The sequence below is a fragment of the Canis lupus genome, chromosome 13, assembly GCF_048164855.1.
Source record: "Canis lupus baileyi chromosome 13, mCanLup2.hap1, whole genome shotgun sequence".
Lineage (NCBI taxonomy): Eukaryota > Metazoa > Chordata > Mammalia > Carnivora > Canidae > Canis > Canis lupus.
Genome location: NC_132850.1, coordinates 18,153,578 through 18,169,652, shown reverse-complemented (window position 1 = coordinate 18,169,652; position 16,075 = coordinate 18,153,578). Strand labels below are relative to the sequence as shown.

At 44.1% G+C, this 16,075-nt stretch overlaps 1 protein-coding gene across 4 annotated transcripts in view; it reads left to right on the top strand.

Moving 5' to 3' along the window:
- Positions 1-15,870, top strand: part of CFAP57 (cilia and flagella associated protein 57) — a 74,027-nt gene extending 58,157 nt beyond the window's left edge. For all 4 annotated transcript variants that reach the window (XM_072772622.1, XM_072772620.1, XM_072772621.1 and 1 more), the window contains 2 exons: positions 5,634-5,766; positions 15,492-15,870. In XM_072772622.1, the coding sequence (XP_072628723.1) occupies positions 5,634-5,766; positions 15,492-15,706 (348 nt within the window). In that variant the 3' untranslated portion in view covers positions 15,707-15,870. The remainder of the gene's footprint in view (positions 1-5,633; positions 5,767-15,491) is intronic.
- The last annotated feature ends 205 nt before the right edge of the window (positions 15,871-16,075 follow it).

The window sequence follows — 16,075 nt, the reverse complement described above, 5'->3', positions numbered from 1 at the left end:
GTCAGTCCCAGCAGAAGAAAGAAAAGGAAAGACCACAGGCTACCAGAGGGTGCAGGTCCCAGGACGACACCTCTCAGGTCAGGCACAGGTCTTCTTTTGCTCCCTGGGACCCCAGAGGATATGTGCACCCTTGTCCTGGGCAGGGTGAGATGGTGGAGGGAGCAAAGAGATAGAAGCAGCACTCTTGCCCAGCCTTGCCACTCCCTGATGGCTGGCAGAGGGAGCCATAAACCAGGGGAAGTCCCCGCAAGACTGCTTTCTCCAGCAGCTTTGTAAAGCAGTGTGCTGCAGAGGAGTCTGCGGATCCATAGAGGGGGCCCTGGGAGGCAGGATTCTAGGTCCCCATCCCCTTGCCTACAGTAGGCTCTGTGTCAGATTTTGTTTAGAAGAAAGGAAGGGAGGGAGGGAGAGAAAGAGAAAGAAAAGAAAGGAAGCAAGAGAAAAGGGAAGAAGAAAAACTTTCAAAGCCATTGTTTTCAATTATAAAAATTGCTTCCTTCTTTGATCTTAAGCTGAAGGAGAGGGCCCAGGCCAGGACCAGGCAAGGTGTCAGGCAGGAGAAACGAGAGTGGGCACTGTCTGTCTAAACCCAGTTTATCCTGCCCCCGCCCCCCTTACTGGGAGACCTTGGGGAAAGTCCTCAGCCTCCCCAGGAGCCTCCTTCCCTATCCGTAAAATGGGAAAGGAAGTACCAACCTCAGTAAGTTACTCCAGGGATTAAATAAGATGACTAATGTAAAGCATGAGGTACTGGTCTCTGGTCATTACGAACAGGTGCTCTGAAAAATGCTCTCTCCCTTCTGGTCCTCTCACCTAAAGACCTACTCGAGAACCAAGGCAGAAGTCAGTGGGAAAGCCTGGAAGGCCATCCCAGCAAAGACCAGGGCTGCCCGTGGGCTGGGGACATGGGAGGGAGGAATTGCACAACTGCTCCCAGACTCCCTAGCTGGTGGCCTGGGGGCCTGGTGCCTTGCTGTGTCGGTAAGAACCTGCCTCTGCAGGTGCCAAGGTGCTGGCACTTCAGTCCAAAAAGGCCAAGGAAGGCCAGGGCAGAAACACAGAAAATGAGGTCACTGTCTCATTTATTTATTCAGAGAGGAGCGCAGGGCCTCCCCACTCGTTCTCCAGCACGCTTGCAGATACGAAAGTAAGAGTTGCTTTGAATACAAACAACCAGGACACACACTTTATTCATTCAGGAGACAATTTTGAGGGCTTCTTAGAAGCCAGGCTCCACGCTAGCCAAGGAAGATTCTGAGATGAATGTGACAGCATGCCTACCCTCAACAGTTCACGGTAGGAAACTTCAACCAGATACAATCACGGCTCAGTACAGTCTGTCCAGCGCTGTGGGCACGTTGCAGAGGCGGGCTTCAGTGAAGGCAAGAGGCATTTGAGTTGGGCCTTGAAGTGGAAGTAGAGGTGATCAGAGAGCAAGTGGAGAAAGAAGCTTCCAGGCAGAGAGACCACCTGAGAATGGGCAGAGAGGGAAGAGTGAGGCTTCTGGGGTGTCTGGGGACCCTCCTGGGTCCACAGACCTTCCTTTATTGCAGAGCTCCAGAAGGGAAGCAAGGAAAAAAAGTCCTGCTGGTAAGTAAGGAATTTAGGGTCACTTGAGGGAGCTTTCCTTGCCACACCAAGAAGCATAAGGGTTATCTTACAAGCAGGTGCCGCCCAAGGTGGAAGCAGGTAGGGGTGTTCTCTGTTTTGAGATCACCTCAGTTGGCAGGGCGGAAAGGCTGGTGGGGAAAGGCTGGTGGTGGGAAACCCCATGGGAAGATGGCTGCCGGTTAGGGGGAGACAAGGAGGCCTTGGATGGGCCTAAGGCCTTGAAAGGGGCTAAGCTGTGCCCTCAAAGGCAATTCAGAGGGGAAATGATGACATGTCAAGTCGGACGTGAGAGGAAGGTTGAAAGAGGAGCAGAGAGATGCCTCATCTGTGCAGTTAGGCAGGTGGCGGTCCCACCAACTGTGGGGTCCAGAAAGAGGCCACTGATGCAGGGCTTTCAAGGTCACGGGGTAAACAGGCTGCCTGCATTTTCCATGCTGCCAGCCTCTGCCATATTCTTGAAGGTGTCAACACAGGGAAGGCCAGTAGGAGGTGCTAGAGGCATTCTCTTCCTTCTCCCTTCTGGGCAGAAGGCTCTGTCTCCACCTGGTTCCAGCCTCTCCTCAAAAGGCAGTCCTGGACAGCTCAGTGTTGCCCCTTTGTTTAGAAGATTTTCTATGGAAGTGGACTTCAGCATCCCTCCAGCCAGTCATACCCCAAGACCTGGCACTTGATGGCCCCCAGGTCAGGTCACATTTTTCCTACAGCAGAGGAGCTGGGTGGAGGGCTGGAGGATTGGAGGGGTTTTTATAGATGGTCCTGACCAAGGAGGGACCAGGAACAGAAGACTCAGCACACGGTCACGTCCACATTTTAAGCTTACACAGCTTCCCAAAGCACATGAGTTGATCTCAGGGTGACCCCTGGACTTCTCAGAACATAGACCACTCCCGAAAGCACGCTTGAGGAAGCCAAACTTGTTCTTCTGGGGGGCTTCCATGGCCATCCAAATACCATGTGAGATGTTGGAATGGGGTGACGTCAATGAGAGGTGGAACGTAGAGTCTGGGAGGCAACAGTCCTAGAGGAACAAGCACTTGGAGCAGACACAACCAGATTCAAATCCTGGCTCTACCTCACCGCACTGCCTTGGCCTCAGTTTTCTCCTGTGGAAATGAATCTAATAATGCCTTCTTCTGTCATAAGGTTGTCGTGGAATTAAATGAGTTATTGTATGTAAAATATCTGATGTGATACAGGGATCCAATCAATTCTTGAAGTTATGATTACTCTTGTCATCGTCATCATCATCATCAAGCATTGACTGCCTCAAATTGTGTTTGTTCCCCCTTGGTTCCAGGCCTGAAACATTCTTCCCTGTGCCCCACTACCCCAGGAAGCCTTTCTCACACTGGGTGTGGGCCTCTCTTCAGACTCTCATGGCACCTCTAAGCACTGGATCCAAGCTGGACCTCCCATGTCCAACACAGTGACCAGTGCATAGTAGGCTCTTAGGAACTGGTCCTTAGATGATTTTTATGCATGAGTGAGTGAATGGATGGATGAACAAATGGATGAACAGAACCAGGAACCGGGCTGCATTAAGTCATGGGTCTCGATCACACTCTAATAGGGACCATGGCATGTCCTGGAGGCCCATTTAGGTGGCAGGCATCATGGAAGTGACCAACGCAGGTGGTGGAGTTAAAAAGTACCAGAAGCCTGAAGTCCCAGTCATGGTAGCAGGATTGTCAAGTGTGGAGGCGTGGGGAGACACCAAGGCAAGGGCTCCACCTGGGGTCATTAGGGCAGTAGAGAGGAGAGATGCTGAGCGCTGGTGATGTATCACAGCAGGAAAGGTAAATTCAGACCCAAAACTGATGGGATTTAGTGACAGGATGGATGGAGATGACCAAGAAGGTCCTCATGATATGGCCAGAGAGGACTGGGCAATGGTACCTTCAGTCTCTAATCTTCATTCTGATTATTGTTATTTGAATTGAATGAGACAAGAGAAGGGAAGTTAAGTGATGCCCGTGAAGAGGAGGAGTGGAGAGAGCCCCTGAGCCAGAGCCAGTTTGCCCAAGTTCCCTGCGGCCCTCTCAAGTCTCCCTTCGCTCTCATCTCCCCCATCGACCTTTACCCCCTTTTTTATAATTTCCTTGTTAGTAAGAATCTCATCCTTTTCAGCTTGATATCTACTGCATTAGTTATTCATTTGCTATCCATTTCACAAATATTTATTGAGCGCTTCTTACATGCAGGGCAGAGTCCAAGGTCTTAGAACGAAATGCATACATATTTAATTGAGCATGTCATGATTGAAAGTCAGTGTGGAGAGGTTTTGGGGGAGGAGACGCGGTGAGTTTTGCTGGAGAGCATTTGGAAAGGAAACGTGGGAGATTCATCACTAAGGCCTGGGCTGGTTAAAAGAGTAAAAGATCCCATGGAGAAATCTGCTGACTTTATAGAAAAAAAAAGGCACAAAGCCCAGCCTGAAAACAAGGGATCAGCAATAATTGGGCATTTCACCCAAGAGGAGAGAATTTTTTTTTTTTTTTAATGAGGAATACTGAAATTAGGTGATGTACTGAAAATCTGAAGGTATATCTGACCTGCTCAGAGAAAGAGGCTCTGGAGGAAAAGAATATGTTAGTGTCTCCAGTTCATGCACTGCTCCCACCCAGCCCCTATAGGCATGTCCTTGTAACAGAGAAGTGGTTGTTGTGGCTCGTGGACAATAGTGCTTGGGATCACCCTGTTCTCTGGGTTGACTCCATGCTTCCCACTATGGAGAGAGTGTCCCAAGTGGTGGTTGTCCCTAGCACAGGTCTGTTTTATGTAGATTTGGCCTGCATTTGCCTTTTTGGGTACTCTGACCTTCAAGGACTTTGCTACCAATGAAAAGGAAGGCAGAGATTTGAGGTGTGGGAAGGGAAAAGAGAAGCGACTGCATGGTTCCAGGTGCAGAGCTCCTACCATAGGGCCCCCAGCAGACTCTTCATCCTCATTCCTCTGTACCTGCCTCTCACTTTGTGTCTGGTGATACAGAACTGCAGCAAGTCTTCCCTGACACTAGCCATGTCCTACTTCTGTGTCTTTCTCTTGTTCCAGTTGTGTGCGATCCCCATACCCTCTCCTTGGTAACTCCTTGCAACTTCAGCCAGGGATCAATCCCTAGGAATCCACCCTGGTCATTCAGTCAGGGCTAAGTGCCTTTCATCTGTGCCCCACTCCTCCATTACAGCAAGGTGGCTGCCATGCTTAATTACACCCAGATCCCCCACTAAATCCTAAACTCTTCAAGAGCAGAGGCCAGGTCTTACTTTCGTTATACCTTAGGATCAGCACAGTGGCTGGCCCATAGTAAGTACTCAAGTAAATATTGGATGGATGGATGGATGGATGGATATTTGTCAAACACAAGAAAAGTGAACTGTCAATGGATATAGCAAATGTTCAGTATTTGTTTTCTGTGCTCCTCACTAAACAGTACGCTGAATGCAAAAACCATTTCTTATTTCTATCTATATCCCAGGGCCATAACAGATACCATATAAATGTAGGTTCAACAAATGAATAGGAAAAATGAATAAAGGATAGTACAGTACTTAAGAGCTCAGAGCTCTGGAGCTGGACTGTCAGAGTCAGAATCCTGACTCTGCCACTTGCTATCTATGTAATTTGGGCAAGTTATATAACCTTTCTATGCCTCAGTTTCCTCTTCTATAAAATTGTAATTATAATAGAATTTCCTCATAGTATATTATGATACTTCAATGCATTCAATTCATATGAAGTGCTTAGAAAAGCATTGTTGTTGATGCTGGAAAGGCTCTAGATGCTTGGGAATGGTACACACTGTCTGTATCTTATATTGCCAGAGTCCACCTGAAGGTAAGTCAGCTGGTACCTCAAGAGACTGATCCACAAGCTAGGATAAGGGCTCATACTCTGGTAGAGTAATCTGGGTTCAGGCCCAACCCTGTCTGTTCCATACATCCTCAGCCCCAGGCCAGGGCAGGCCCTGTGCCCACTGATCACTCACCCCTCCATGCTCACCCTCTCTTCCTTCTTCTCTACAGGAAAATGTCTCCCTGATCAAGGAGATTAATGAGCTCCGCAGGGAGTTGAAGTTCACTCGCTCCCAAGTCTACGACCTTGAAGCAGCTCTGAAACTGACCAAGAAAATCCGACCACAAGATGTTCCAGAGACAGGTAATGTCACCAGTGGCCAAAGGGGATGAGCATTGGGATCAAGGGACCAATGGGAGCCACAAACAAGTCTTCCTTTGGCTTCCAAGTCTGCCTCTCCCCAGAGTCCTGTATCAGGCCACATCTACCCGATGGCCTTCTGGGAACCTCTTCATGCTGTTCCCCATGCCATCCAAAGGATCTGTGAGGCCCTTGCCACATTCAAGCATGTGAGACCAAAATCCTTGAGGTTATCTCTGACTTTAAAATTCAGAATCTTTCCAGTTTTAGAAAGAACTTACTATATACCGCATATTACATAACATCCCTAGAGGAGTCTGAGGCAGGGCCCCGAAATCAAACACATTCGTATTTCTGTAGTGAAATATGAATATTCACACTGAACTTCATAAATTTTAAAATGCTTCACATTTTTAGGGCTTTTGGCACTTTAGAATTGAAGATAAGGGATTGTGGACCAGTGCGATTAAAATAAAGACAAAAAGAAAGATTAGAAATATTCAAATGGAAAGAGGAAAGAATGACATTAGAGATATTAAATGAGTTAATTACTACAATTATCCTAAATTTCCTCTGAATTTCTGACAGCCAGGGCAAAAAGAGAAACAGAAATATGATAGTTTACATAGTCCTCATTTATGGAAAGAGGAAAACTTGGAGTTTTTTTTTTTATTTGTTTGTTTGTTTTTTTTCCCGAGGAAACAAACCTTTCCATGGCACTATATTTTGTAAAAAACTTAACACACGGATCTTTATGAAAAAGGATGTTGAATAACACAGTGGGCAGCCTTTAACTGTATCTCTTCAGACAATTAAAAAACATTCTTCAGGTATCCATTTCTTATTTGGATGGTCAATAAAGACAGAATATAAGGTATTTCCATGGAAAATTAAGTCAGTGTGGTTTGAGTATATTGTTTTCTTGGGTTTACATTCAGGAATAGAGCTTAGAAACCTCAATGAATGGAAACCTGCCATGGCTGTGGCCTGAGTCTTTCCAATATCAGTACTATGGTCACTTAAGAGGTTATCACTGGGTGAAAGTGACTGAAGTATATGCAGGAACTCTGTACTATTTTCATAATTTCTTGAGAGTCTTAAACTATTACAGATTTATACATATAATTGTATTGTCTCATCTGCCCTTTTCGTTAGAGTTGAGGAGAAGTTGAAACAAGAGTAAACTCTCTGAGTAGTACCGGAAGAGGCAATATTCCATCTAAAGAACTGACATAAGAGCCGAGTATGTGTTATGAAGATTGAGATGCTTGACTTATTGGAGATGAAAGTAAAGCATAGATGTGCCTGTGAACAACTGCAAAGCCTCTCTTTAAAAAATATTTCAAATATGCCCAAATATCCTAGCAAATATCATTGAGACCTCCTCAGGATACTGTATGATATAGCCAAGTTCTTCCTACTATTATTGAAAATTTCAGACATATACAAAAAATGAGAGAAAAACCTAATGAATTCCCATGAATCCATTCCCTGACTTCAACAAGTATCAGTTCCTGTCACTCTTGCTTCATCAGTATCCACAGTCCCCAGTTCTTTCCTCTCCCATCACCATGGATTATTTTGAAACAAACTTAACATCAGATCATTTGTGTGGTATAGTTTTACTCAAGGAAGATTTCATTTATAACAGTTGAAGACAAGTATTACCAACTGTCTGTTTGATCATGAAGAACCTAGCTCTGACTTTTAATTTTGAACAGGGGGCCACCAAGACAAGTTAGCTCAAAATATACATCCTCAAGTTGTTTAAAATTGACCAATTCAATTGGTTTTTAAGAAGTCTTTATATGGGGGCACCTGGGTGGCTCAGTCAGTTAAGCATCTGACTCTTGATTCCAGCTCAGGTCATGATTTCAGGATCATCAAGCCCTGTGTTGGACTCTGTGTTCAGCAGGGAGTCTGCTTGAGATTCTCTCCCTTTGCCCCTTCCCAACCTGAGAAAATAAATAAATATTTTTTTAAAAAAGAATTTTTTAAATTTTTATTTATTTATGATAGTCACACACACAGACACAGAGAGAGAGAGAGAGAGAGAGGCAGAGACATAGGTAGAGGGAGAAGCAGGCTCCATGCACTGGGAGCCTGATGTGGGATTCGATCCCGGGTCTCCAGGATCGCGCCCTGGGCCAAAGGCAGGCACTAAACCGCTGCACCACCCAGGGATCCCTAAAAAAAGAATTCTTTATCTGAACAGCACAGGTTGCCATCCCCAAACCACTGAAAATAAATATTTTTTTTAAAAAAAGAATTCTTTATCTGAACAGCACAGGTTGTCATCCCCAAACCACTATTTTAGTTTTAGCAGCATTTAAGTTTTTATTCACATAACAATTAACTAACAGGTCTAATAGACACACCTGCATATTTTTCAATTATTAAAACCATATAATTAGAACTTCTAAATAAAGATGGCTAATTAGAAGCCTACTAAAATGGCATAAATAAACCATATGATCAAAGAAAACACGAAAGAGACGCAAAATTTTGAAAGCTGGAAAACAGATAAGTGGTAACTGGCTCCATAGACTCCTAAGGCAGGAGTGGGGAACCTAGAAGAAACCTAATGTACATTACAGAACCTTCCCAAGTCTCTGGAATTAGCAGAAGAACATATCTCAGGAAGTAGGGGTGAAGGTGGGGCTGAAAACAATGGAAAGACTTTAAGAAGGTGTTAGATTTACCTACTAACCAATACAATGGCTAAAAATAGATGGATCAAGTCCATCATCATGGAATATCCAAAGACCAGAGAACAAAGGAAAAATCCTTCAAACTTCTGAAAATAGGGAGGAATTTCATGCAAAAGACCAAAAAATCCCAATTGCAGGATACAAAATCAATAGACAAAAATAAGTTACATTTTTATATACTAACAATGAACACTTTAAAAACTAAATTAAGAAAACAATTGCATTTATAATAACATCAAAAAGAAGAAATACTCAGGAATAAATTTACCCAAGCTGGCAAAAGACTTGTACATTGAAAACTATAAAACATTGCTGAAAAAATTAAGATACCAATAAATGGAAAACATCTTATGTTTAGAAGACAATACTGTTAAGATGTCAATACTACCCAAAACAATCTACTAATAGTACAATCCCTATGAAAATCTCAATGATTTTTTGTGGAAATAGAAAATACATCCTCAAATTCATGTGGAATCTCAAGGTATCCCAGTCAAAACAACGTTGGAAAAGAAGAACAAAATTGGAGGTCTCACACTTCCTGATTTCAAAACTTAATGCAAAGCTATAGTAATTGAAACAGTGTGGTACTGATATAAAGAGAGATATACAGACCAATGGAATTGAGTAGAAAGGCCAGAAATAAACCTGCATATATATGGTCAAATGATTTTCTTTCTTTTTTTTTTTTTTTCAAATGATTTTCAACATGGGTGCCAAGACCACTCAATGGGGAAAGGACAATCTTTTCAGTAAATGGTGCTGGGAAAACAGGATACCCATATACAAAAGAATGAAGTTGGACCATACCTCATATACAAAAATTAACTCAAAATGGATCAAGGACCTAAATGTCAGAGCTAAAACTATAAAACTCATAGAAGAAATATAGGAGAAAAGCTTCATGACATTGGATATGGCAATGATTTCTTAGGTATGGCATCAAAACCACAGGCAACAAAAGGAAAAATAAATAAATTGGACTACATCAAAATTTAAAACTTTCATACATCAAAGGACACTTTAAGCAAGAGTGAAAAAGCAATCCATACAATGGGAGGAAAATATTTGCACATCATATATTTGATAAAGAACTGAGATCCAGAATGAACAAAAAATTCCTGCAACTCAACAGCAACCAAAAAAAAATTTTTTTTGATGAGCAAAAGACTTAAATAGACATTTATCCAAAGAAAATACACAAATGTCTAATATGCATATGAAAAAAATTCTGAGCAGAAATCATTAGATATATGCAATTTTTGTTTGTTTTGAGGGAGAGTGTGCACATATGTGTGCATATGCACACAAGAGGAGGAGAAGGAGCAGAGGGAGAGGGAGGGACAGAGAGAATGCCCAGCGCAGAGTCCAGCACAGAGCTTGGTCTCATGACCCTGAGATCATGACCTGGAGCCGAAATCAAGTCAGATGCTTAAATGACTGAGCCACCGAGGCACCCCAGAAATATGCACACTGAAACGATAGCAAGATACTACCTCATGCCCATTATGATGACTATTATCAAACAACAACAACAACAAAAACTACAAGTGTTGGTAAAGATGTAGACAGGGAAAGGAAGGGAAAGAAGGAAGGAAGAAGGAAACAATGGAGTCAGATCAAGATAAAATAAATTGGGAAACTATAAGCTAACTAGAGAGGAAAACCTACCTTACAGAGGGAGATAGTGAGATAAATATCTGTCTGTCTTAGCTCTGGATGAAGGAAAGAAAAAACAAACAAGAGAAAAGATCTCTCCCTGAGAACTGCTAACTGAAAGCCCATACTCAGGCAGGTTCAAGTCCAGAATTTACACTTAATTTGTGGCTCAAAGAAACCTTGGCTGAAGATTTAGTTTAACTAGTAGTATCTCTGGGTCCCAAGCAGAAGCAAATGCAAATTTCCTATCGAAGAACACATTTTAAGAATGTTGTCAAAGAATTCCTATAGATAATATCCTAAGGAACATGAACTCACAATCAAAAATCACTAAATCCAGGAGGAAACCTACTACTATCTACTACTGTTTTGTTACTACTAAATAACAATATTTAATATGTTTAAAGAAATAAAAGAGAAATTTGAAAACAAGGCAAAATAAGAGTCTCCCAAAATTGGCTAAGTATATTTGAAAAAAGAACCCAAAATATTCCTAGAAATGAAAACCATAAATTGCAATTAGATTCAATGGACAGACTGAACAATAGGTTAGATGTATCTGAAAGGAGACTTTGTGAACTAAAAGAACAAAGAAATTTCCCAGATTGCAGCCCAGAGGGACAAAGGTATAATAAACGACAAAGAAGATGGAATGGGAAAACCTAACTCATATCTAACTGAAGCTTGAGAAAAAGAGGATGAGGAGAGGCAACATTATGATAAAGAATAGCTGAAAGTTTTTCAGAATTGACGAAAGATGACAATCATCAGGTCTAGGAAGCCGGTGGATCTCAAGTAGGATAAATAAAAAGAAATCTATATCGAAACTACAGAACACCAAAGACAGAGATGTTAAAAGCAACCAGGGAACAGATAGATTGCACATAGAGGAATAACAAGTCAGCTGATACCTAACTTCCCAAGAGCAACAGTATAAACCATGTAGAAATTATGAAATAGTGTCTTTCTGAGTGCTAAGAGGTAATAACTGTCGCTTAGAGTTATGTAACCAGTGAAACACATGAAAAAATTTTCTTATAAACAAAAACTGGGAGAATTTTTCACCAAGAAAATCTCATTTAAGGAAATTTTAAAGAATATATATCAGGAAGAAAAATTATTCCAGAGGGAAAGTCTTAATGCAAGAAGAAACAATGTGTGAGGAAAAAGCAAATATGTAGAATCTAAACAACTGTATAAGCCAATACAAAAAAAAAAAAAAGGTCTAAAGTGTGGACTCAAATACCAAGACAGAGTTAAAATACTGAGCATTTAACCAGGGGACTCAGAGCTAAAGCATTCTAAGTCTTGTATTGTTTAGCCAGAAGGTAAAAATATTGATTTACTTTACACTCTTTTAAATTAAATATGCTTGTTAAACTTTTTAGGATAACTATTAAGAAAGAAAGAGTGTATACACCTTCCAGACGAGTAAAGGGGAAAACCCTCTAAATTCTGAAAAGACCAAAAAAGAAAAGGAAAAAGTGACACAAACATAAAATGCAAATAAAACAGTAGAAATTAATGCAAATGTATTAGTAATCATATTCTTATTTCCCATCATTTAAAATCAGAACTCAGGCGCCCCTGGATGGCTCAGTCGGTTAAGCACCTTCGGCTCTGGTCATGATCTCAGGGTCCTGCTTCTCCCTCTCCCTCTGCAGCTCCCCCAATTGTGCTCTCTCTCTCTCTCTCAAACAAACAAACAAACAAACACACTCTTTAAAAAATAAAAGAAAAACAGAACTTAATCTCCCAAAAGAAGCTTGTGGGCAGGATGTGGAGAGATTGCCCAGTTCTGGCAGATGGCAGGATCAGAGCAGAGTACGGACCAATAGGACACGGAGGTAGGGGGTGGGCTGGGGCATGGAGGAGAGAACTGACAAGGGAGAGACAACAGCCAAGGGGCCATGAGGAGAGAACTGACATGGCACAGCCATGGAGAAAAGGACAGGACGGTTTATATACCACAGCACACGGTAGAAGGACCATCAAAGGGAGGACCCTATAAGACAGAACCAAACTCTGATGAGCTGGCAGGTCATTATCAAAGGGATGAGAAAAAATTGGAGCAGTGAAGAGAAGAAACAGGAAAAGCCTAGCCCATACCCTCAAGATGCTCAGACCAAGGAAGGAGAAAGACGGGGAAAACAAGTGCCAAAGCCCCACATTGGGCCCACTGGCCCATCTTCTGTGTGAACTGGTCTCAGGAAGCAGAGCTGCACCCTTAAGAACATTCATGGACAGTGTCACCCAGGCCAGGGATGTTTCAGGAGACAACTGCTTCTGGAGGTCAGCCACCAGCCAGCAGCTGTGTCAACCCTGAGCTTTCTTATAGTTCTGCAGTATCTGACTTCCCTATTCCTTGCATGTTAGGATACTCTGCATCCAGGACATCCCAGTCCATTGACTTCACCCATGGATTGCAGAGCTGAGGGGACCTTAAAGCCACAATCTGCATCAAGATGCTTATAGCACCTGGTGAAGCACCGAGGGGTTGGTATGGCCAGCGGCAGGGCAGAAGATGGAAAATTTTGAGTGCTGGAATATTTCCAGGTTCAGTCTAGTATGGACCTTTAGGACCGTGGCCTCATAAACACAGGTTGGATCTCCCTGGGCAATGAGACAATAATTGGATAAGTGTAAAGGCCAATGGGGAGGGCACTAAGTTTAGTCCAAAGACTATGCTGGTAACCAGGAAAGAGGAAGTAGCTAAGGGAGCAGGTGGAAAAGCAAACAGAAACTGGGCAGAGGCATGTGACACTGGTGGATGGGCTTTTAGGCTTGGGAATGCTGTACCTTCCCAGGGCCAGGCCACAGCTTGACAGAGAGGATGGTTATCAGGGGCAACCAATAGCAGCAGGAGGATGAAGGGTCAAGAGCTAGAGAAAGAAGAAACACTAAAAGACCAAAAGCCTAGAAATTGCCAAAAAGAAGAAGAGTAGAGGAGCATAGGCAAGAAGAGAAGGGTCTAGACTTCCCTTAGGAAGAGTAGGATGTCAGTCAATCTGAATGCTGGTCCCATCTTCAGACCAATTAGAAGCCTAGGGCAAGGCTGGCCACTGGGCATTGCTGACAACTTCCTCCTTGCAATACTCTCTTCCTTGGCTTCCAACATGTGGTCTTTTCTAGAGTTAACTTCTGATATACAGGGAAGAGATTGGGAGTGGGTAGGGAAGAGACCCCTCTTCTCCTGAGAGAAGCTTGACTGGGAGTTGAAGACACAGATTGGCAGCCAAGTGGTGGTAATGTCATCTGTGAGGAGTGGAGGAGAGGATGGATTTGGCAATAATTTCTTAAATGGGACACCAAAAGCAGAGGCAACAAAAGGAAAAATTGACTACACAAAAAACTGAAAACTCACGTGCATCAAAGGACACAACCAAGAGTAAAAGAGCAGCCTGTGGGATGGGAGAAAATATTTGCAAATCATATACGTGATAAGGAGTTAATGTCTAGAATATGTAACAAACTCCTACAGCTCAACAGTAACAACGAAACAACCAGATTTAAAAATGGACAAAGGGCTTGAACAGACATGTCTCCAAAGAAGATACACAAATGACCAACAAGCACATGAAAAGACACTCAACATCACTAATCATCAGGAAAATGAAATCAAAATCACAATGAGATACCACCTCACAGGAATTAGGATGGCTGCTCTCAAAATAAACAGAAAATTATGGGTCAGGATCTGGAGAAAATGAGACCTTAGTGCACTGCTGGTGGGAATGGAAAACATTGCAGCCACGCTCTAGGGCAATTTCTCAAAAAACTCGAAAGTAGGATTGCCACATGACCCAGAAACTCCACTTCTGGCCGTATACCCAAAAGAACTGAAAATAGGGTCTCCAAGAGATATTTGTACCCCCATGTTGATAGCAGCGTTATTCACAGTAGCCAAAAGGCAGAAGCAACCCAATGGTTCATCCCCAGATGAATGGATAAACAAAATGTAGTACATCCATGAAATAAAATACATTCCAGCCCTAAAGAGGAAAGATTCTGACACATGTGGTAACACAGATGAACCCCGGGGGACACGGTACTAAGTGAAATAAACCAGACGCAAAAAGACAAATACCGTATGATTCTACTTATGTGAAGTTTCTAGAGCAGTCACGTTCTTAGAGACACAAAACAGAATGGTGGCATGAGTGTTCTTGCCAGAGTCCTGGAGATTGCACAACGGTGTAAATGCACTTAACACTACTAAACTCTGTACTTTAAAATGGTAAAAGGATAAATTTTATGTTATATTTGACCTTAATTTTCTTTAAAGAGTTGGGGCGAGCAGTTAGAGTACAGGCCGAAGTTCAGAAACACAGCCAGAAGGGAGGCATGAGAGTTCTCTATGGACAGGAAGTCTGCCTAGGGCTGTAAACCAAGAATTTGAATCTCATATGTTACTTTTTTCAGTGGCACACAACAGGCCAGGTGTGAATGGAGCCACCAGGTGACTGGGTAACCTCAGGTTCAGGCCATGCATGGCTCATGGGGCAGGAGGAAAAGGCATCTAGAGTATCAAGCGTGCTCTCAAGAAAATGGCCAAAGAAAAAGAAAATGGACAAAGAGACCCCACTGTGGGTCTAACTGCACAGAATAGGGAGTGAATCTAAAAGGAACCCACTTGGTAGGTAAAAAAAATAGAATTGTCCAGGAATAAGAGATCCACGTTCAGTCAAAGAACAGATAACTTGAGCAGAAGGCAGTGAGAGAGATGGCAGACGGAGGATGGGCCACTACAGCAGAGATGTAAAGGTGCGGGGTCCTGGCGCCGGGAGGGAGGGGAAGCCACAGAGTGGGTGCCAGCATGGCATGGAAGCCAAGGACATGGGTGTTGAGAGTTCAGCCAGTGGGGCCAGGGAATAGGATGAGCCGTGGACCCTGGAGGACACTGGCATTGGGTGGGATGATGGCAGCACCTGAGACAGGAGGATGGAGCTGGGGGAAGGTCCTCAAGGGGCATGAGTGAGTGGCCAGCCCAGGAGGGGTAGAGAGGGGTGTGCCTCCTCAGGGTTTGGACACCAACCTAGGTCAGCAGGAGAGCACCACCCTGCTTGGGGAATGGGGAGCAGGGGAATGAGCAGGGCCTGCTGGGGAGGCCTGGGACAGACAGACTGGGGGGCTCAGGAGACAGGCTTTCCCACTCTGGAGTGTCTCTTCCTTCCTCCATCTCCACCAGATGGTGATACGGCCTGTCTCTTTCCCTAGCGTCTGGGCTTGAGTGTCTGTCCCATAGTAGGTGCTCAAGAAATCTGGGGATGATGGGGAAAAGAGGGACAAGCTGGTTTCCAAACAGCTTCACGGCAGTCCAGCAACAGGCCCACAGGAGTCCTGCTCTGTGCCTTCCAGTGCCCAGCGAGGACGTGTGCAGTGCTGCGCCCACCATGAGACTGAATGAGCAAGAGGAAACTGGGAGAATCATCGAAATGCAACGTCTGGAAATCCAACGCCTCAGAGACCAGATCCAAGAGCAGGAGCAGGTCCCAGGCTTCCACCCCCTTGCTGGAATTCGGCTTCCTTCCCTGGTCCGGTCAGAAGTGGATTTTGAGGTGCAGACCAACTGATCCCCCCTGGGGAGCCATCTGCAGGTACCCTGGGAGCCTGGCACCTCTGCGCCCAGGCCAACTCTGTGCTGTCCCTGTGGTCCCCACAGCACTGGCCCTACCAAGCTTTTTCTCCTGCCTGGCAGAACTTGGGACATGGTCAGAATAAAGATGTTTGCCCATCACCATGTCCAACTCTCTGTTTAGCCAGGGAGCCAGAGACGGGGGTAGGGAAAGAGGGGACCCTGAGGACTGGGGGGTTCCAGCTCATCCAAAGCCATCGCAGCTTGTCCCTGTCCAGGCCCAAGGCCGCCTGTCACCACGGAGATCACATTGCCCTTGGGCCCTGCTTCCTGCTGCCCCTCTGCTCCCTCGGGGGCCACTGGGATG